The sequence below is a fragment of the Neoarius graeffei genome, chromosome 2 (genome assembly GCF_027579695.1).
Source record: "Neoarius graeffei isolate fNeoGra1 chromosome 2, fNeoGra1.pri, whole genome shotgun sequence".
Taxonomy (NCBI): domain Eukaryota; kingdom Metazoa; phylum Chordata; class Actinopteri; order Siluriformes; family Ariidae; genus Neoarius; species Neoarius graeffei.
Genome location: NC_083570.1, coordinates 46,373,821 through 46,397,062, shown reverse-complemented (window position 1 = coordinate 46,397,062; position 23,242 = coordinate 46,373,821). Strand labels below are relative to the sequence as shown.

At 40.3% G+C, this 23,242-nt stretch overlaps 1 protein-coding gene across 3 annotated transcripts in view; it reads left to right on the top strand.

Annotated features, from left to right (window-relative positions):
* The window catches only part of slc38a4 (solute carrier family 38 member 4), a 539,078-nt gene extending 517,987 nt beyond the window's left edge, over positions 1 to 21,091 (top strand). For all 3 annotated transcript variants that reach the window (XM_060914352.1, XM_060914349.1, XM_060914350.1), the window contains 3 exons: positions 14,807 to 14,951; positions 17,940 to 18,037; positions 18,415 to 21,091. In XM_060914352.1, the coding sequence (XP_060770335.1) occupies positions 14,807 to 14,951; positions 17,940 to 18,037; positions 18,415 to 18,519 (348 nt within the window). In that variant the 3' untranslated portion in view covers positions 18,520 to 21,091. The remainder of the gene's footprint in view (positions 1 to 14,806; positions 14,952 to 17,939; positions 18,038 to 18,414) is intronic.
* The last annotated feature ends 2,151 nt before the right edge of the window (positions 21,092 to 23,242 follow it).

The window sequence follows — 23,242 nt, the reverse complement described above, 5'->3', positions numbered from 1 at the left end:
CGAGTCAAGTCCATTATTGATCCAAGTCAAGTCCAGGAACAAGACTCCAGCCACACCATTTGAATGTGTTGGACTAACGTTACTGCTCGACTGCCCCATTTTAGTTAGACTATAGATAAAAAGCTTGTTCATCGCTCAGCAAGCCCCGCCCACTATCAACAGGGCAAATAACATGAGAGAGGGTTAACACTAGCGAGTTCATCGCTCAGCAAGCCCCGCTATCAACAGAGCAATGAACATAGCGTGTCACTTCCTTCTCTGGGTGGAGTCTCGCCAAATGGCGATTGAAGTTCGAGGTCGTCCCCGTCGTCTCCTCGATAGTTCTTCTACATATGGAACACATACAGTGGTGCTTGAAAGTTTGTGAACCCTTTAGAATTTTCTATTTTTCTGCATAAATATGACCTAAAACATCATCAGATTTTCACACAAGTCCTAAAAGTAGATAAAGAGAACCCAGTTAAACAAATGAGACAAAAATATTATACTTGGTCGTTTATGTATTGAGGAAAGTGATCCAATATTACATATCTGTGAGTGGCAAAAGTATGTGAACCTTTGCTTTCAGTATCTGGTGTGACCCCCTTGTGCAGCAATAACTGCAACTAAATGTTTCTGGTAACTGTTGATCAGTTCTGCACACTGGCTTGGAGGAATTTTAGCCCATTCCTCCGTACAGAACAGCTTCGACTCTGGGATGTTGGTGGGTTTCCTCACATGAACTGCTCGCTTCAGGTCCTTCTACAACATTTAGATTGGATTAAGGTCAGGACTTTGACTTGGCCATTCCAAAACATTAACTTTATTCTTCTTTAATCATTCTTTGGGAGAACGACTTGTGTGCTTAGGGTCGTTGTCTTGCTGCATGACCCACCTTCTCTTGAGATTCAGTTCATGGACAGATGTCCTGACATTTTCCTTTAGAATTCGCTGGTATAATTCAGAATTCATTGTTCCATCAATGATGGCAAGCCGTCCTGGCCCAGATGCAGCAAAACAGGCCCAAACCATGATACTACCACCACCATGTTTCACAGATGGGATAAGGTTCTTATGCTGGAATGCAGTGTTTTCCTTTCTCTAAACATAACGCTTCTCATTTAAACCAAAAAGTTCTATTTTGGTCTCATCCATCCACAAAACATTTTTCCAGTAGCCTTCTGGCTTGTCCACATGATCTTTAGCAAACTGCAGATGAGCAGCAATGTTCTTTTTGGAGAGCAGTGGCTTTCTCCTTGCAACCCTGCCATGCACATCATTGTTGTTCAGTGTTCTCCTGATGGTGGACTCATGAACATTAACATTAGCCAATGTGAGAGAGGCCTTCAGGTGCTTAGAAGTTACCCCGGGGTCCTTTGTGACCTTGCCGACTATTACACACCTTGATCTTGGAGTGATCTTTGTTGGTCGACCACTCCTGGGGAGGGTAACAATGGTCTTGAATTTCCTCCATTTGTACACAATCTGTCTGACTGTGGATTGGTGGAGTCCAAACTCTTTAGAGATGGTTTTGTAACCTTTTCCAGCCTGATGAGCATCAACAATGCTTTTTCTGAGGTCCTCAGAAATCTCCTTTGTTCGTGCCATGACACACTTCCACAAACATGTGTTGTGAAGATCAGACTTTGATAGATCCCTGTTCTTTAAATAAAACAGGGTGCCCACTCACACCTGATTGTCATCCCATTGATTGAAAACATCTGACTCTAATTTCACCTTCAAATTAACTGCTAATCCTAGAGGTTCACATACTTTTGCCACTCACAGAGATGTAATATTGGATCATTTTCCTCAATAAATAAATGACCAAGTATAATATTTTTGTCTCACTTGTTTAACTGGGTTCTCTTTATCTACTTTTAGGACTTGTGTGAAAATCTGATGATGTTTTAGGTCATATTTATGCAGAAATATAGAAAATTCTAAAGGGTTCACAAACTTTCAAGCACCACTGTAGCAGTGCATTTCTTCCCCCACTGCACGAGAAGTCTGTATAAGCAAAGCAGACAATCCTAGGGGCGTTCTCTCCAGGCATTTTAGCGCCATTAAATGTTAGTTTGTTCCTGAACATGATGTATGAACAGGTGAATGTGCGTTCTCTTGCACACAATTAGTATAAAAATTTATGTAAATATAAATATCTTATGCCAAATTATTATGGCATGTTGCAAAAAATAAAGAAAAAATCTGAGTCCGAGTCTACAATTTACGAGTCCGAATGCAGTTAATGCACGAGTCCGAGTCCAAGTCATCGGTGCTCGAGTCTGTTGCATAGTGAATAAGTGTGTGCATATTAAGAGGGCTGTTTTCCCTAGGAACCTTATTTGTGTGTATTGTTTCCTCCTGGTTTTAAGTGTGTGACATCGTGATTCTTGACGTGTGCTGTGTTGGCTGAAGTTAAGTGAAGTTCAGTAAAAGTGCCTAAATGGTTTCCCCCATCTGTGTGTGAGTTTAGTAAAAGTTACACCATTCGGTTACTACACTGGCGACGAGGATTAAAACCAAGGACAACGGCAGTGGAGTTGGCATGTGTATTTGAAATAGAAGTTACTGTGCAGTTAGTTAAGCTAGTCAGTTAACATGACTACTGTTGGTTCGCTCAGTGAATACATGGAGATGGACGGCGACTGGGTGGAATATGTTGAGAGACCGGAGCACTTTTTCGTGGCAAACGACATTACAGATCAGTCAAAACGGTGGTCAATCCTCCTCAGTGTGTGCGGGACCAAGATGTACAAGCTGATACGCAGCCTGGCTACACCACGGAAACCAGGGGAATTGAGCTTCCAGGACCTGGTAACGTTAGTGAAAAATCACCACAACCCCAAGCCATCCGTGATTGTTCAACGCTTCAAATTCCATACTCATTCACGCAAGCAGGGATTGACAGTGGTGAAGTGTCACAACACTTCCAGTCACTAAAAGAGGTCATTGTTGAAGAATGGAAAAAGATTGACGTTGCAAAATGTCGCCAACTTGTTCATTCCATGCCTAGAAGACTTGGTGCTGTCATTAAAAATCATGGAGGCCATACAAAGTACTAGATATAGTAGTTTTTGTTGTGGGGTGTACTCATTTTTGCACCACCCTAATTTGAGTAAAACTGAAAAAATGTGTAATCTAAGGCCCCGGTCACACCGCCCGAACTTTGCTGGAGCGTTCCTTGAACGGTAGGGAGGGGGGGCCGAATTTCGACAACGCTCGTCACCGCGCACAAAATGGGAAAAAAATCGAAAACACGGGCGTTGGCTTAGCGGTGCACCGCTGAAGCCGGCGTTGCTTTAGCGTTGGTTTAGCGGTAGCGAGCGTTGGTTTAGCGGTGACGCGAGCGTTGGTATAGCGGCGTTCTGCGCATGCGGGCTTTGGCTCGGCGGGGGTATAAAGTTGGTTTAGCACCAATCATAGCAAGTCTCTCAGCATCCATGGTGATACAGTTTTACTGTAACTTTGAGCAAATTCGATATAGATGAGGTCTGAACTCAACGGCAGCTCGATTCCAAATGAGCTCCTGGTCCATTTCTCCCCGTATTTATAGCCAAATTCTGGTCCCGCTCCGACACCTCTATACCAACGCCAAACCAAAGTTCATCGCCGCCATGGATAGCTGCTTCAACGCCCGACACCGTTCCAGCAACCCCGTGTCCGCTCGTAAAACGCTTACAACCGCTCCACCGAAGTTTGTGCAATGTTTAATCGCCGCCCGGGCAACGCTGGCGAAGCAGCGGTGGTCCAGCGTTCAAGATTTCTGCGTTGGCCTAGCGGACCCAAGCGTCCATGAACTTGCGTCTAGCGGTGCCAAACTTTGACTGGGCGTTGGTGGAGCGGGGGTGAACTTTGCCGGGGCGGAAAATTGCCCCCTCCTCACCGCTCGCAATATTTTGTGCAGCTCAAAACTTTCAGAGCGGTAGGAGGCCCCTCGAGAAACATCAGCGGTGGCCGAATGTATACGGCGTTGCTTTAACGGGGGCCAACTTTTGTTAAACGGTGGTGAACGGTTACGAGCGGTGATGAATTTTTTTCACCGCTCCAGGAACGCTCCAGCAAAGTTCGGGCGGTGTGACCGGGGCCTAAGTTATATTATTAGCCTTACTTTCACGTTGTAAGTTAAACAGATGTTGTATTAAACTTGTCAACATTTTGGAAATTGTTTGTGTTCATTGAGATATTGTTTAAAATGCTACTTTTCAAGGGGGTGCACTCATTTACACTCAGCACTGTACATGTGAGTTATTTTCAGGAGAGTTTCTATGTTTAGAATAGCCCTAACTGCAGATCTGGTATTTAGTTACATTTGCAGTGACATTTAACTATTTATGCAAGTACTGAACATCTAAAATATTGTAATATAGGAAAATGTTGCTTACTGGGTGTCAGGATGACATAAGCAACACTTCTGAATAGCTCTACAGTATTCAGCATGTTGTTACTGTTTTGTCTTGCCTAAAAGCACACTTTGTTCCCTCTTGACGTCACTGTAAGGCAGTCGTAGAATGTGTGTGTGTGTGTGTGTGTGTGTGTGTGTGTGTGTGTGTGTGTGTGTGTGTGTGTATGTGTGTGTGTGTGCGCACGCGCCTTTTCGCACCAGACGTGTTGCTGTACTCATGTTTTATGTAGTCAAGGTGGCCAAGGGCCCTATATAGCTGCAGCTACAGTATATTCAAGCACTGAGAACACCAGGAGTGTGATGTTTTTGGGGCCCTGTTAGGGTCTCTCTCTCTCACTCTCTCTCTCCCTCACACACACACACACACAGCTTTTCTTTACTGTCCTTATGAGGACCTTCCACTGACATGATTATTAATGCAGCCAATCAATGACATGCATCTAAAAGAAAAAAGGGAGCAGGTGAATATCCTCAGAAGATCAAAACTGTCTGATCTTCATATCCTTGTAGAAGAAAGAAGAAACCTTTAATTTGTCACGTGCACACAGTAAGATTCATCCTCTACATTTAACCCATCTGAAGCGGTGAACACGCGCGCGCGCGCACACCCAGATCAGTGGGCAGCCATACTACAGCGCCCAGGGAGCAGTCAGGGGTTAGGTACCTTGCTCAAGGCCGCCCCCTGTTAACCTAACTGCATGTCTTTGGACTGTGGGGGAAACCAGAGCACCTGGAGGAAACCCACGCAGACACGGGGAGAACATGCAAACTCCACACAGAAAGGCCCACCATCGACCACTGGGCTCGAACCCAGAACCTTGCTGTGAGGCGACCGTGCTAACCACTACACCACCGTGCTGCCCACCGAACATTTGGTGCCCACCGAGATATAAAAATATGCCCACGCACTCTTGCGTGTAAGAAATTCAGATTATAGCACATAATATACCTGAATGATTTTAAGATATTTTTAAGGCAGACCTAGTTTTATTTAAAAAAAGGAGGGAAAAAAAAGTTAAATGTAACATCCACTACAAGGTACAATTGTGCAATTATGGGAATGTCCACTGGATGGTGTGTGTGTGTTGGGTAGGTTTACTCACTTGTCACCGATTAACCCAGGATTACACTCCGAACGGGACACCAATTCATACCAGGGCACCATTTACACATGTCAGAGGTGTGGACATAAGCAGATGTCCTTTGCATCATATTGAATAAAACAGCCTTTGGCATTTAAAACTGCACATGTAGCAATACAGCACTGAAACTAGCTTCAGAACAAAGACTTAATGATTTAATCAAGCAGCATTGTGCATCTGGAAACCCAAAAAATCATCAATGTAGTGTGTATATACGTTTCTCATATCAAGCTTCTGCCTCGATTCTATGGTAGAAGGTGTGACTCAACTCCAGGCATGAGGACCTGTTAATGGGCCCATCATGGCTGCAGCCATGCGTCTAGTAGCTCTGTTAGAAGGGGGAAGTGCAGACGAGTGGAATATTCCACTGTAGTGATAAGGTACTGTGTGACTGAGTGAGTGACCTTGCCAAGCATCAAATAACACGATAGTACTCAGCTGCCACTTGGAGTGCTACAAGCACATTAAATCAGCATTAGTTCTTTTACAGGGTAACTTCAGGTTGCAGTTTGTCTGCTGAAACTTGCAGAAATGGGCTTTTACGTAGATGGAGTCGCAGAATTTAAAAAAAAAAAAAACAACTAATGCTTTTTATAACCATATATTTCAAAATAGATGTAATAGCCATTAAACGTGGAGGCCGAAATTTCCGTTATGTCTAGTTGTAGCAACTCAAGGCGACAGGATTTAATCTTGACGTTCTTCCACATATCATTGCGTATAGGATAAGTAACAAAACATCATTGACTAGAAGTCAAATTGTCCTCTGTTACTACGACTAAACTTCTACTGTCTGCTGCCATCCTCATGGTTGAGGGTCAGCAATCCAGGAAGCTATCAACTAGCTTCCATGAATTCTCTTGGGTGATTATAGCACACCAGAGGGACCCAAACCCTCATCTGGTGGCAGGTACACATACACACACATGGGCAGTTTAGAGCAGCCAATCAACCTTATCCGCATGTCTTTGGACTGTGGGAGAAAACCCACACAGGTACAGGAAGAACATACAAACTCTACACAGATAGGCCACTGGGCTCAAACCCAGAACGGTCTTGCTGTGAGGTAACAGTGCTAATCATTACACCACCCAAACTACTACAACTATTGCTGGAATATTACTTGATGACTGAACTTTGAATTCATACACGTCATCCTCTGAAGTTTACACTGATTCAGAAGCAAGTGACCGTGTCACAGTATTACATTACATTACATTACAGGCATTTAACAGACACTTGTATCCGGAGCGACGTACAACGTACCCAGAGCAGCCTGGGGAGCAGTTGGGGGTTAGGTACCTTGCTCAAGGGCACTTCAGCCATGATACAGAGGGAGGGGAAAGTGTTGTTCATTCACTCAACTCAATTATATACGTATTATAGTTGAGTTTGTACACTTTGCATCAAAATGACTGTACTTTGGATCCTGCATGCTAGAAAGTTGGATGTTTTTTAGAGAAGAGGGTAAAAGAAGGCATTTTGATATTACAAGCTAGATACAGTTATGGAGATGTATAGTATACAGTACCAGTCAAAAGTTTGTACACCCCTACTCTGTTCATTCATAGATTTTTCTGTATTTTGACTATTTTCTCCATTGTAGAACAATACTGAAGACATAACGTATATGGAATTAGTATAAATACGGAGGTGATTGTAGGAAATCGCACGCTGATTAGTCGAGGAATTCAGACTATTTCTCGATAATCACCTCGAGCGACTCGGCAAAATGGCAGCCAATCGCTTCATCACCGTAAGTGAGGAAGAATTTCAAATTATGAAAGAAAATGCTGTTCCTCAAAGCACTAAAGATGCTATAAAGTTTGGTCTAAAACTATTCAAAGGTCAGGTGGAATTGTGATTTATTTTATCCATTTCAAAACAAAGTATTTTATGTGACTCAGCATAGATAAGTGACACGAGTCTGCGCGCATTACATTTGCATGCCGCTTTTGAAGAATGAAATGTATGGTATGTTCCTTTTTGAATAAGATTTTTTTTTTAATAATCACCGGTGTATCTATAGTAAAACAATTATCCACCTCAGGCTCAGTGAATACCAGTGAATAATAACTTTGACTTCGTCTTGCTTATTCTTCACGGATATTCACTGAGGCGGATAATTGTTAATTATGTGGTAAACAAAAAAGTGTTAAAAAAAATGTTTCATATTTTAGATTCTTCAAAGTAGCCACCGTTTTCCTTGATGAAAGATTGGTACACTACTGGCATTGTCTTAACCAGCTTCATGAGCTAGTCACCTAGAATGCTTTTTAATTAGCAGGTGTGCTTCATGAAAAGTTAATCAGTGTGATTTCTTGCCTTCTTAATGTGCTTGAGATCATCAGACTGTAAATAGTAAATAATAAAAATACAGTGAATAGCCCGATTCAACAACTAGTAATCCATATTATGTCAAGAACCGCTCAACTAAGTAAAAAGAAACGACATCCATCATTACTTTAAGACATGACGTGTCTTTTAATTAATAAAAATAAAGAAAAAACATTGAATGTTTCTAAACAAAGGTGTGTCCAAACTTTTGACTGGGCCTATATATGAGACGCATGTTTTCTTGGCAGTCCGTGTCCTTTGAGTTTCTGAAAGGTCAGAGAGAGGCAAAGAAATTACATTTGCTGTGTCTCCAGGCTGCAGAGTCCTTGGGCTTAGTAACAGTGATAAAGAATGATACAAAAAAAAAGTTTCTCATGGACAGGATGACACGTTCTTAGTTACTGGGCTTTTTTCGGTTGTAAAATGTGACCTGAGAACTGATATTTAGGGCCCGAGCACCGTTCAGTGCGAAGACCCTATTGTTTTTCAAAGGATTATTATTATTATTATTATTATTCTGTCGCGCTTGGCTTTTTTTGAGGCATTTCCCATGCACGAAAACTCATGAAATTTGATACACACATCAGTCATTGTAACCGCTTCTCAGCCACAGACGTTTGGCCCCAGGCGTGGCCCAGGGACTTCATAGCGCCCCCTAATGTCATGGGAGTCCTTGGATTGGCATATAGTTTCAGCTACGCATACCAAATTCGGTACGTGCGTAGTTCATCCCAAGACGAACAACTTTCGTATATACATTGCATTAGCCACGCCCAACAGGAAGTGAGGTAATTGGGCTTATATGCGTTTGGACACATGGTCATTTTTAACATACTCCTCCTATACGGTTCATCAGATTCATGTCAAACTTGGCAAACACAATGCCAAGATATTGCTGATGTTGAATTGCGAAGAGATTTTTGATATGTTGTAATATGTTGAAATGGCCTTATGATTTTAATATCTTGCCACATAAACAGGAAATGTGTCAGAAAGCCACAGTGCATTGACTGTATGGTCGAACACTTCTTACTTCAATAGATATTATGATTATTATGATAACCTGACGCCCAATGGGCCTGCCTGTTATAGCACCACCACCTGGCCAAGCAGGAAATGTGCCAGAAATTGGCAATGCCTTAACTGATTGATCTGACACTTTACAAAATATTGTGTATTATGATTGTGATGATGTTCACATGTGTAATTCAGATGCCTAGCCAAGCGCCACCATCTGGCCAAGCAGGAAATGGGCAAAAATTTTTCAATTCATTGATGGATTGATCTGAAACTTTACAAAATATTGGATATCGTGATTCTGATGATATTGACACGTCTAATTCACATGCCTAGCACAGTATCACCATCTGGCCAAGCAGGAAATGTGCCAAAAATTTTCAATGCTTTGACGGATTGATCTATGACATGCCTGACATAGCGCCACCAACACTGTCACACTCGTATACATGTAGCGTGCACACGCACACTCATACACTCACACGCACACTCATACACACACTTTTTTATTTCTAAGATTAAAATATAGTCGTTGTAATGAGGCGCGACACTGCTTTCAGTTATGTTGTATTTGTAACGTAGTTGAGTCACGCATGCAGAATAAACGGCTAACGGTTTCAAAACTGAATTTCTGTAAGCAGTTAGCGGTTTCTGAACGCTCTTCGTTGCTCATTTCTCGAATAACTCGGTGACTCTTGTTTGTCTTTTGTGTTTCGGCCATTTTTGATTCCGTTTGGATTTCCAGTTCATCTTTTGTCGTTTTGTTTTTGTCTGTTTTTTGCAACATTGAAAGCCAGCACCTTGGAAAGAAAGTCTGTAATCACCCACGAGCATTACAGGAAAATTTTGCCCACCAAGGACCCAATCAGAGCGCATGATTTTACCGGATGTAGCCCATGCCATATAATAAGTATTATTGTCTAAGAACCAAAAATGTTTTTAGTGGTGTGTAGTGCTTCTCAAGCTATAATGTACACCATTACATGTCTGTTAGTTGATTGTTTGTTTGTTAGTTGATAGTAATGTGCTAACATCCAATCCTGAAACTATGAATCAGGCCCCTTTTTTTTTTTATCCCCCCGGCATATAATACGGGGGGATATAGCTATGGCTCTGTCCATCTGTCTGTCCATCTGTAAACATTTTAGTTTCCGGAGCATAACTCAAAAACTATTAGGAATTTTTTTTTCATGAAACCTGACAGTTATATTAAATGACTAGAGGGGTTGTGTCTTTTGACATTTTGGGATTTCTGTGATTTTTTTTTTTCCCCGTATTTCCATGGCAACCCATTCAAGTCGGGTTTCATGTGGGGACCAGGGGAATATGTCATCTCCTGATGAATCTTGTTTTAATAGTGAAAGATTACGTTGCATGTTTAAAAATAGCTTCATTACCTCTAAAAGCAATAAGGGAAGCCTTGTCCAACTGGAACTCATCACTATTCATGATATTACTGCACTGCATCAATGAGAGCCTGGGGAGAACCTTTTTTCCCCCCTCCCCAAGCAATGAGAAACACAGAAGTTGTCCTAAATGTGACTTCAGCTGGTTCTTTTTTGGATATGATGCAGAACAGTGCTGACAGATGAAGATGTCATTTATGTGATGCTGAATAAATCTGCCTTTGGAATTTGAAATGTTAGCCTTGCTATTGGAACAGATGGATTAACTTTATGACTAAGCAGAGTAGAGCACTAAAACCGGCTTTAGTTTAGGATTAGCACACACTAATTCCAACAATGCAGTGCTGATTATTACAAATTGAAGTGTAGCCTAGTTTTAGTCGTTTCCATTCATTCCTGCATCTATCGGAGATCTGTGGCTTAATTCGCATGCTATAATAAAGTCCAATATGTTCCCACTGGTGTCCCAGGATATATTGCGGTGGCCTGTTGCCAAATGCTTCAGCTCCTTGGTAACTAGAGAGAGAGAGAGAGAGACTAGACGAAGATCACACACAACTTCTAAGGTCCCTTCACTGGCTTCCAGTAAGCTACAGAATTGACTTTAAAGTATTGCTGCTGGTATACAAATCTCTAAATGGTACAGGGCCCAATTACCTCTCTGATATGTTGCAGCGGCCTAACCCAATCAGATCTACCAGATCAAAACAGAAAAATTTATTATTAAAACCTGTTGTTAAAACAAAGTATGGTGAAGCAGCTTTTAGCTACTATGCAGTACAGCTATGGAACCAACTGCCAGAGGACATTAAAAATGCTCCTGCTGTTGGCAGCTTCAAATCTAGACTAAAGACCAAGCTGTTCTCAGATGCTTTCTGTTAAATAATTAATATTGTCTTCTTTACATTTTTTATAATCTTTACTTTCTCTGCATGTTTTAAATTTACTTTAATTTTAACTTTATTCTATTTTATTCTTTATTCTATTCTGCTGGTTTCTTTTTTTTTCTCCTCCTATTTGAACTTCTACTTCATTTTATTATTTTATTTCTACTATTGTTTAATTCTTATTATTTTCTTTTAATTCTTTTAATTCTTTTAATTAATTGTTTTAGAATAAAAATAAAATTATTTTATGTAATTTTATTTCTCTATTGTTTACTGTTTTTGTTTTTACTTCTGTAAAGCACATTGAACTGCCATTGTGTATGAAATGTGCTATATAAATAAACTTGCCTTGCCTTGCCTAAAGGCTCTTTGCCATTCACCAGTGGAAGCCAAATTTTTCAGTCCAGGATGTTGGGGCAACTGAAATGTCACACCCAGGTGGTAACAAGTAACTGTGTTCTTTGATGTAAAAGGCCCATGCAAAAGAGTGGAACACTGGCATCAGGCTGCTAAAAATACAACCAAGACACCCAGCTGAGAAAGCATGTGAGATATAAAAATACACTTCAAAGTTGATTACCATAATTATCGCCTGTAGAATGTATTTTACTCAAGTCTCAATTTCTTTTTATTTTTGTACTGTTAATTAGTAAAGAGCTGGAGAAGGACAACCAAAGAACCTGAGGAACAACCAAAGAAATATAAGGGTTTTATATTTTCAAAGAGAGCATCATTTTTTGCATATTTAACCACCAGATTTATAACTTCACTACAGCTAGTCGTACCGTAAGCTGGCTTAGTGGTTAGCGTGTCTGCCTCTTGACTGGGAGATCGTGAGTTCTACTTGCAGTTGGGTCATACCAATGAAAATTATCAAAGTGATATCTACTGCCATCTAGCGAGGCACGCACCAGAATGGCCCCCTACTGTAACCGCAGCTATGTAATAGGCAAGAGACTGAGGGTTACTGAAACGGAGATCGGCGCCACCCAGTGTGTCTCAAGGGCTTGATTTGTACTTGGGCAGGAGACTGCCTGGGAAGATCAGGTCCTGGCATGGGAAAAGCCTTTGAACAGCTACTATTTAGTTCCTAAATAACATACTTTGCACAATAAGATGGGAGTAGAAAGGATTACTTTAATCTTATTTAATTTCAGGATTTTTGTCAGTGTGAACCTTGGCCGAGTTACTTTTATCTGTAGTAACTCTTTCATATGTAACTGTACAGTTAGCAAAAATAAAGCCTTGACAATAAGGCAAAAAGAAAAGAAATAATTTAGAGCCATTTTATATTCCGGTGATTCTACAGAATAAATATTTAAATACGTCAGGGAATTTGGCAAAGCTACTGTGTAATTTTCTTAATTACACCCTTCCGTCTCCGATTTATTCACTTTATATCATGTTATAGGTAACACAACCTTTGTTCAGATCAGTGTCCTGTCCTGAAGGAGTTCAAACTGTCTGTCTTGGACAGTAAACTGACAACACACATTAAAAGCCATGCCACTCCTCCTGTGAACTGAGCTGGTTGATGCAACACTCTCAAGAAATTTCACAGCTTCAGCACAGTAGGCATGTATGTATGTGCGAGGTTCCTTCACACCGCCTGCTGGTGAACTTTCCCCCAGTGTATTAACTTTCCCAGGCCTGTGTGTTGAGCTGCTCAGTGCTGGTCCTGTGACCTGGCTTTGGTTCATTAACTGCACTGTGTTAGCCACCTGCAGCTACTGTTCTCAGACGCAATGAATTTCCACTGAAATCTAGTTATGCGTGTATATATAAAATTCATGTCACAAAAATTCTTAACGTTTTATCATAGTTATGATCTCATCTCATTTCATTTCATTATCTCTAGCCGCTTATCCTGTTCTACAGGGTCGCAGGCAAGCTGGAGCCTATCCCAGCTGACTACGGGCGAAAGGCGGGGTACACCCTGGACAAGTCGCCAGGTCATCACAGGGCTGACACATAGACACAGACAACCATTCACACTCACATTCACACCTACGGTCAATTTAGAGTCACCAGTTAACCTAACCTGCATGTCTTTGGACTGTGGGGGAAACCGGAGCACCCGGAGGAAACCCACGCGGACACGGGGAGAACATGCAAACTCCGCACAGAAAGGCCCTCGTCGGCCACGGGGCTCGAACCCGGACCTTCTTGCTGTGAGGCGACAGCGCTAACCACTACACCACCGTGCCGCCCATAGTTATGATATGATACTGTATTTTAATATATATCCTACCTCTACCTGTTGTGTTGTTTCGCCTTTTTAACTAAAAGTGGACCTTGGTAAGCACTCTATTCCAGACAGCAGCATCATACAAAACAACTCTTACCTCACGCTGAACGTTTGTTTAATAGCTTCTTAGCTAGGTAAAAAGACAACCTGGTATTTTAAACAGGGGTTAGTCCTTGCATCAAGAGCAAGTTGCCGTAGCTAGCTTAGTAAACAACTAGCTAGCAAGTTACATACACAAGACAACGGTTTGCTCATTAGGGATACATTTATTGATTCGTAGGTTTAAAATGTATATCCAGAATGTATCTTTCTGTAAAGCTGCTTTGTGACAGTGTCCATTGTTAAAAGGGCCATACAAATAAAATTGGATTGAATTATGATGCCTGCAGACTGTGAGATTTCAGCAATCGTATAAGTTTATTGCAAGACACACTGTGTGACATGGATCTAATAAACTTGGGTATGACATCAAGTTTGATGTTTTGTATACTTTACGATGAAAACACCTACTAAAACGTAAGCTATGACACAAGTCAATATACAAGAGTAAAATGTTCTCCATCTGCAGCGTTATAGTGGTAAACAGTGACCTTTGGTTTTGGTGCCAGTGTCGCTGTGATCAGTGCATCATGTCATGCTGCATTCCTATTGGTTGGTTAGTAGCTGTAGGATTTTTGTCAGAATTTTGTCCCAGGCTATCTCTGGTTGCAAGGCCGTAACAACGGCCATCTGTGAACCTCTCTGACGTAGGACCACTGTTTTGGAGCCACAAACAAAGATACCACCTCATTTCTTTCACATTGGTCATCTTTAATCTGTCCAGCTTGCTTTTCAAGCTCGTTGTATTGTCCAATAAACAGTTATGGAAGGCATACAACACTGCCTTAAAATTTGGCCCCAGTGCAACTATCTAAAAAGTTGTTGCATAGTATAATAATGAAAAACGCACAACATTCCTTTTGAATTATAGTTCCCACAGCTGATGGCTACTACCATGAAAGTAGGCTGAAGACAGTTTTATTTTCCCTAGAATTAGGGAGTATCATTGTCTTTGGTACAATGAAAAGGATTATATTTTTAAAATGAAAAAGTTAATCAAATGCATTGTACGGATTACATGAAAATTCTTTTGCTTTATCCTCCCAAAAGATTTTATCAACACTGAAACTCTGTGTCTGCTTTCCTTAATTTAACTGTTTGCTTTTCATTTGTTTTCAGTTAACCATAAAACCACAATATCCTGCCTTCATAAGGGATAAATGCTTAACTTACATAACTTCTAATAAGTCTGTGAACTGTTTTTTTTTTTAATTAACAGTGAACCATTTCTTAGGTCAATGACCTAAACTTTTTATTAATATTTGCCTTTATGTTAATCTTTTTAGATTCGCTCATCTATCATTACGCTGCTCTTTGCTGGGCGAGAATTCAGCTGGATCCGACATATCCTCATTGCCGCCGCCATCTTGTTTTTCAATAATCTTCTCGTCATCTTCGTCCCGACAATCAGAGATATTTTCGGCTTTATAGGTAAGTTATGTCTTGATCAGAGGTGGAAAGTAATGAATTACATTTACTCAAGTTACTGTAATTAAGTAGATTTTTTGTGTAACTTGTAATTTTTTAAGTAGTTTTTGAAATGGGTAATTTTACTTTTACTCCAGTACATTTTGAACCAAGTATTTTACTTCGCTACATTCGAAAACCGCCCGTTACTGAGTAAAAAAATTAAATGCGGGGGGAAAAAAAAAACAATTGGCCTGAACTGAAAGGAAACTGGCGCAGGCGCGGAATATCCATATTAGCCTACATGTATCGTTGGATGATGGCTGGTGCCGAGGTAGCCGAGCAAGAGATAGAGGAGGTCATGGAGGAGGTTGAGGATTGCCAAGAAGAGAATTCCCGTGGAACAGATGCGCCGGACAGCGAGGGAAATCCTTGGCCGTATCTCAGCCAGTACTTTGCATTCAAATGCAAACGAGGCAATAACATAATAATGCAATGCAAAATGTGCCTGCTCCGCCGTACACAGCTATCAGTCTACAAAACTTCCACATCAAATCTGCGGAAACATGTGGTGGTGCATTTACCGGTGTATCCCAAACGTTATATTTATTGTTTGGTTAAAACCTTCCACTGTTGAGTAAAATGTGCCTTCATTATCAGTTCTTTTGGCCGCCTAGCATCCATACTGATCACTGACGTTTCAAGTGAAGTAGCCTAAATGAAATGAATCACCTCACGTTTACAAATTTGTTTTATCAAAACGACAGTCAGAAATAATACGAGTTGCAATTGGTCTCTTATGAAAGACAGCATGGACCTTCTTAACTCCTTTCCAAAAATAAAAAAACTTTCCCTGAAACTCAACACAGGCCTTCCGGCCTCAGCTGCCTGTGAGCACCTTTTCAGCTCGGCTGGTTTATTGTTTACCGCAAAGAAAGCACGGATTAGTGCAACAAACTTTGAGATTCAGCTCAACAAGAGCTTTTCGGTTTAATGTTTTAGTATTCAGTGGGCAGGGCACTTTATTTCATTTCTTTTATCAGCAGTCAGTGTGTTCATTTTTCAATTAAGACAATTGATATAATTTATGTTTGCTATAGAAAGAAAAAGAGAAAAAGTACTTTTTTACTTTTACTCGAGTAGATTTTTAGATGGGTACTTTTACTTGAGTAGAATTTAAGCAAAGTAAAGATACTTTTATTTAATTACAATTTTTCAGTACTTTTTCCACCTCTGGTCTTGATGCGTGCTCAATGTCTCTTAAGCTAACTTTCTATGAGTTAACTTGTCATTCATGGTCTGTAGCTTGTGGCGATCTAGCCAGGTAGTTAACAAAAGCTTTGTTTTCCTTTTACTGCATTTTTCATCACGAAAAACATAAGTAATGATAAAAGGATGTTTACGGACGCCAAAGCTTTGGCTTGTTGGTATAATATAGCTAGCTAGCAGGATAGCCACACAGTTGCCTATCTGTCCCAGCCTCAGTCTTTGTATCGCATACATTCTGCTTGCATTTATATTTACTCATTTGGTTATCCAATATGACTTTAAATTGAGTCAAGTGTCTTGCTGAAGGATCCAACAGTGGCAGCTTCTGATCAGTAGCAAGTTTCCAAAAATTATGCCACACTACATCTGGATGTTTTTGGATCTCTCCTCTGGTTGATGATGTTGATGATTAGACTTTTATTATTATTATTATTATTATTATTATTATTATTATGTATTCAGTTTACAGAGAGCATAAATTTAAGTCTGGAAATAGCAGTAAAACTCTTATGTTGCCTAAGAAACTTGCTTTTCATAATTTCTAACTGTACATTTATTGACACTTTTTATAGCAGTTTCCAGAAATAAAACTCAAGTGTGTAGGCCTAAATATTTGTATTTAAAGCTAAATGGCCTTTCTATTTCATAAAATTGGTGAAATTTAGTTCCCTCTGAAATTTGGTCATTGTGATGTATGTTTATCTCTGTAATATCTCACAAAATATCAGGCCATTCTGTGGCTGGAAAGTTACTTAATTTGAGGGGATTCCAGAGCAAATAATGTGCATGAAAGCGTTCGCTTTGTGCAGTCAAGCAGACAGAGGAAGTCCTTGTGCGCATGCGCAGGTTTACCTTGACAGTGCACTGACGATTACATCATTCTGTTGCTAAACGAACAGCTGATCACACTGAGGTGCTCACTGACCGCCGATATTTATTAGTTTGGTCCTGCGTTTCCTTTCCTTCGTATATAACATGTCTTTTCTCGCTTTCCGTTACTGTAGTCGGTCTTTCACGTTTCATTCGCACACTCACGTCCTCCATTACCCTCTCTTGTTTCAAATTTGTATCCCACAATGCCTTGCGTGAACGGGGGAAAGCCCACCACGTCATGCATGACATAGTATCTTGAATTGGGTCATGGTGAAGCAGGAAAAAATAGCAGAGAATTTAGAGCCACATGGTCCTAAATTCATTCATTGTTCTAATTTTTAAAAAAACTAATAAAATTGGAAGTCTGTGATTCAAATTCAGTAGCTTTCGGTTCACTAAACAAAAATAATTGGGTGTCAGGGAAAATTCTTTTTATGACCTACACTTGAAAAATCTGAAGAGCAGTCTAGCTTTAAATAAAGTATGCTGCAGAAACGTGACCGCTGTAAGCAATCGAATTTTGTGTTAATTCCTTACATAAACATAACATGACACAAGTTACAGACATTTTGTTCAGGGTAGTCCCTCATTACTCCATAGACATGCAACATTTGTTTGAATCTGACTCGTTGCGAAATATGGCGGATATGTTGAAGTACTGCAGAAGTAAGAAAACAAAGCTGACCTGACGTTTGGTGTTTTTCCTATACCTATAGTCCTATGATCTCAGATTTCGAACTTTATGTACTTATTATAGCTGTTTGTAGAAATATTTGATGACAATTAAGATGAGCTGGTGATACAGTATATGTATGCTATATTATAATACTGAAGTAAAGACACACGTCTGCACTTTTCTTCCTGCTCCAGGCGCCTCTGCTGCCACCATGCTTATCTTCGTCCTACCTGCTGCCTTCTACCTGCGCCTAGTGAAGAGCGTACCATTCAGATCCACCCAGAAGATATCAGTAAGTTTGCCTTAAAAATGAAACGCACTAACTTAGGCAGTCACTTATTGTAATGTACCATTTCATCTCTATCATTCTAACTTGATATACAGCACTACACAGACATGCATTCAAGTGCATTTCATTTTAGAACAGGGGTCTTCAAATCTTATCCTTAAAGATCGGTGTGGCTGCAGGCTTTCATTCCAGCCAAACAGGAGGCACACTTGATTCCTGCGTGGTCAGAATGAAAGCCTGAAGCCAAGCCAGCAATCTTTGCAGATAAGATTGAAAACCCCTGTTTTAGACTTTTAGTATGTTATGGTCTCTTGGATGTGCTGTTGGACATATGCTGGTTGGCTAAGATCATTGATCTGAATATCACCTTATGTCCACAGGCAACCATTTTCTTGATAGTGGGCATTATCTTCATGATTGGCAGCTTGACTCTCATCATTCTTGACTGGATCCACAATCCTCCTGGATCTGGAGGCAGCCATTAAACTCCTGTGCCTGACATCCTCAAAAATGCAGACTGAGGGCTATTATAAGCATATGATGTGACGGACACACTGCCAATCAGCCAATGAGATCTCCTTTTCTCTCTACGTTTTTACATTCTCCCGATGTCGTCACAGGTCGTCTTTTAATACTGAGCATACCGTAATCTTAGCAGATGTAGTCACGAAACTCAAGCCATGCCGAGAGCATCAGTGTTTGGCACTAAGATTTAGAAGAAAAAGAGAAGCAAAAAAAAAAAGTATGAATTGGCTGCCTGAAAAGGCTGCCATGGTGTTTCAGGAGGTCATTCTCATGATGGATAAAGAGCACATCTAGATCGCGTTTTAAAAAATTTTTATGTATGTTCACAGACAGGCACAATCGGCACAAACAAGCATGCTAAACAGCACTAGTTTATCTCACTGGCACTAATAGATGATTGTAAGCATCCGAGAGCATTTTGTTTTTCAGTGTGGGATTTCTCTTTAAAAAAAAAAAATTGCATTTTATTTGTTTTATTTATATATATATATATATATATATATATATATATATATATATATATAAAGAAGAAGAATAGCCATCTGATCAAATAGCATTGATTTTCAGGGTTTTAAGATGTTATTGTTTCCAACTCCGGACAAAAAGTTTCACAAGTGGACAAGCTGACGATAATATGACATTAGTCATGATGCACGTACAGTTTCAGGATTCTGTCGAGTGTCCTGCAATTTCCTTTTATTGCGTTTACTGTTGTTGCATAACGCATGAACAACACTTCTTCTGCAAATGACCTCGATGCAAGATGATGTGAAGTTATTCGATTAAGTCACACCGAATGTAGGTCCTTGGGAATCTTATCCCTAAATGCTGAGTGTGAATCCTAAACATCTGGATTCATTCCAGCTCTGATACCGTTATACCGCATCAGCGACGCATGAAAATAGGACAGGTGGATCCGACCATTTTTGGCTTTCAGTGAAATCTGAGAGTTTGATGCCAGATCAGGCTTCATGGTATTAGTCATCAGCGACTACACAGGTCAGCAGTACACTTCAGTAACGCTATTGCTCCGATCAGGAAACCCCACAATGAGAGAGTAAATACTGTTACAGCAGGCTAGATGAATGCTGTTGCATTAGCTGTACAGTGCAGTACAGTGCAAAATGCTGAAGTAAACATGAATCGCCCGTACGCTTATGCTGGAGTAATTTGCTGAATTGGTGGTACTGCTGGTAGTGGCGTGCTGTGAATCAGGGCAGCTTTCACATCTTGATGCTGAATCTTTATTCTTATATTCCCAGATATTGAAAATGTTGTAAATGGCTTAAGTGTCTTCTTACTTCGTCTTGATTCAATAATCATATCTTTAGTTTTATGATGTCCTGTAAAAATGTGGTTTTTCCACAGTTTTGCATGATAGAACAATATCTGTTTGTCCCACCCATATTTCTTCATCACGCCATGCCGCTGTAAAGGTGTATTAGTCATGTCTGAATAGAGTTGCGTCCTTGTTGAGAGGAATCCAGAGACCATTAGACAAACCGAACACTGCTAATTTCACTATTTTGTAGATATTGTTTTTGTTATTGTTCCTATCCAGCCAAAGTGGACAGTATTTATAGATCGTTTGTTGATCTTCATACACATGGACAGATATTTCAAATGAAATGGTATATTTTGTGCATGTTTTGGATCATGGTCTTTTTTGACAATTGTATATTCTTTGTAAATAATCTGCTATAAGGTACACTTAGTTTATTCAGGGCAAGGAGGGATATCATCTCAAGCATTTACTGATCTACTTAAGTTCTATTTGTTACTTGACTTTCTTTCTTTCTTTCTTTCTTTCTGAGCTTGCTTTGTAAATTTTGTGAGAAGAAATAATATTGTATTTCTATTTTTTAGTGTCCTGCTTGGCTGTTTTTATGAATGAACAAAAAACTAAAGTATTTTTAATGCTACTTGTTTCAGTTCATAATGATACATAACAGAAGCGTGGATGGCTATATTGCGTATGGCTGAGGATCATCTACTGCGCTTCCTTCAGTCCTTTTTGTACACTTTTTTTGTACATCCTATAATACCTTGATGTATCATGGGGCAGGGTCCAGTCCACCTGTAAAATGGTGGATAAACACTGATTCTTTTTGCTCTCTGTAAGTCAGGGCTGTAGTCAGTCATGTTTTACACACTTTTGTGTGTGCTCAGTATCTGATGTCACTATCATGCTGGATGGGCTTTAGCTCTGTGCCTTGACTGTTCCTCAGGTATTTTAAAGGAAATCAAGCTTAATTTGTGGAGGGGTCCCATACTGTAGCACAGAAAGCTTAAACCTAGAAGCCCCTCTACAAGTGAAGCTCAACCCCACAGCTAGAGCTCTACTTGTCTTGCCAACTGTTCTACCTGAGTGCCATCTGATCCACAAGGAGCAGTTGCATGCTATTAGCCAAGCTGGCTCTGCTTGCTGTGGATCAACCATACATGATTTGCATATTTACTGTCAAAGGGTGTTTTTGTATCATTGAAAGTGTTTCAATAATGTGTAATATAAAAATAAAAAAGAGGAACAAATTTCTTCCTTGTGCTGTCTTGCCATTAAATTGATGTCCTGTGCCAAAAATGGAATGCTGTATAAAAATGAGAAGTGTTTCTTATTTACATTTGTTTGTTTAATCCATGAAGATGCCTTATTTGCCTACTGCATGTATGAGCAGAGGCATAATAGTTCCTTGCTTCCATTTACGGTGTATTCTAGTCTCACTAATAAATGGTGGTGGTTGCAAGCAATGACTAAAAAACATAGGTGGCGTGGCTGCATGCCCTACTGGTATGAGGAATGAAACTGCAGAACTCAGAACAAACCGACAGAAAGAATGTAAGAAAGTTCAAGCTTGAGCTGGATGCCCTGGAGCTGGGAGGATGCAATGTGCTACCATGCTGTCCCATACTATTATCTTATCTCATCTCATTATCTGTAGCCGCTTTATCCTGTTCTACAGGGTCGCAGGCAAGCTGGAGCCTATCCCAGCTGACTACAGGCGAAAGGCAGGGTACACCCTGGACAAGTCACCAGGTCATCACAGGGCCCATACTATTATTATTTAGTTAAATTATTTATAATAGAATTTCACTTAACTGAACCAGCACCTATAATTTTGTAAGTTCAAATCTCAGGAGTGCCAGAGAGCCTCTGTTGTGCCCTTAAGCTAGTCTGTCTATGCTTGAATTATATTTTGTTTCATGTGTACTGTATGGGGCGGCACGGTGGTGTAGTGGTTAGCGCTGTCATCTCACAGCAAGAAGGTCCTGGGTTCGAGCCCCGTGGCCGGCGAGGGCCTTTCTGTGCGGAGTTTGCATGTTCTCCCCGTGTCCGCGTGGGTTTCCTCCGGGTGCTCCGGTTTCCCCCACAGTCCAAAGACATGCAGGTTAGGTTAACTGGTGACTCTAAATTGACCGTAGGTGTGAATGTGAGTGTGAATGGTTGTCTGTGTCTATGTGTCAGCCCTGTGATGACCTGGCGACTTGTCCAGGGTGTACCCCGCCTTTCGCCCGTAGTCAGCTGGGATAGGCTCCAGCTTGCCTGCGACCCTGTAGAACAGGATAAAGCGGCTAGAGATAATGAGATGAGATGAGATGAGATAATTAGAGAGAAAAAAATAGCACCCTGGTATAATGATCACACACACCTTAAAACAGACCAGCTGAAAATTAGAACGTAAATGGCATCAAACTGAATTGGTAGTATTCCAAACAACATGGAAGGAGAGCCTCCTGAACTATAGAAAATCTCTTAGTGCTGCTAGATCAACACATCTTTCCATCTTAATACATTTTTAAAAATTATCCTAGATTCTTATTTAATAATGTAGTAAAATTAACTTGGAATAAGACCACAGAAGCATGCATACCATAAATATGTAGTAGTGATGACTTCATACGTTTTTTTAATGGCAAATTAGATAATTTGGTAACGATCCCTGTAGATAACAATATAATCAAATCAGATCAATGTTTACAATGTTTTACTCTATTTCAAGAGACCAACTAATCTTGCTAATTTCCTTACTTGTCTCCTAAATCCCTTCCCTACACATTTAATCAAACAGATAATACCAGAAACAATCAAACCTCATCTAATAATAATAAATTCTTCCCTTAATGCTGGTTATGTACTTCAATCCTTGAAGCTAGCAGTTATCAAAACCCATATTCAAAAATCTGACTTCAACTCGTGTCAGCTGTCCAAATATAGGCCAATATCAAACCTCTCCTTTATCTCCAAGATCCTAGAAAAGGTTATAGCACAGCAGTTCATACCAACAAAGGAATAACATTTATGAAATGTATCAGTCAGGATTTAGGCCTCATTATAGCACAGAGACAGTGCTAGTTAAAGTGGTAAATAACCTACTGCTGGCCTCTGATCAAGGTTGTGCCTCCTTGCTTGTGTCGCTTGACCTTAGTGCACCTTTTGGCACCATTTATCATACTGTTCTCCTTGATGAACTAGAAAACATTGTTGGAGTTAAGGGAACAGCCCTCTCCTGGCTCAGGTCTTATTTGACTGACCATTATCAGTTTGTAGATGTACATGGTAACTTCTCTACACATACTCAGGTAGTTTGGAATTCCACAAGGTTCTGTTTTAGGCCCACTGTTTTTCTTTATATATGCTATCTCTGGGTAAAATTATTTGTACACATGGTACAGTATTAATGGCAC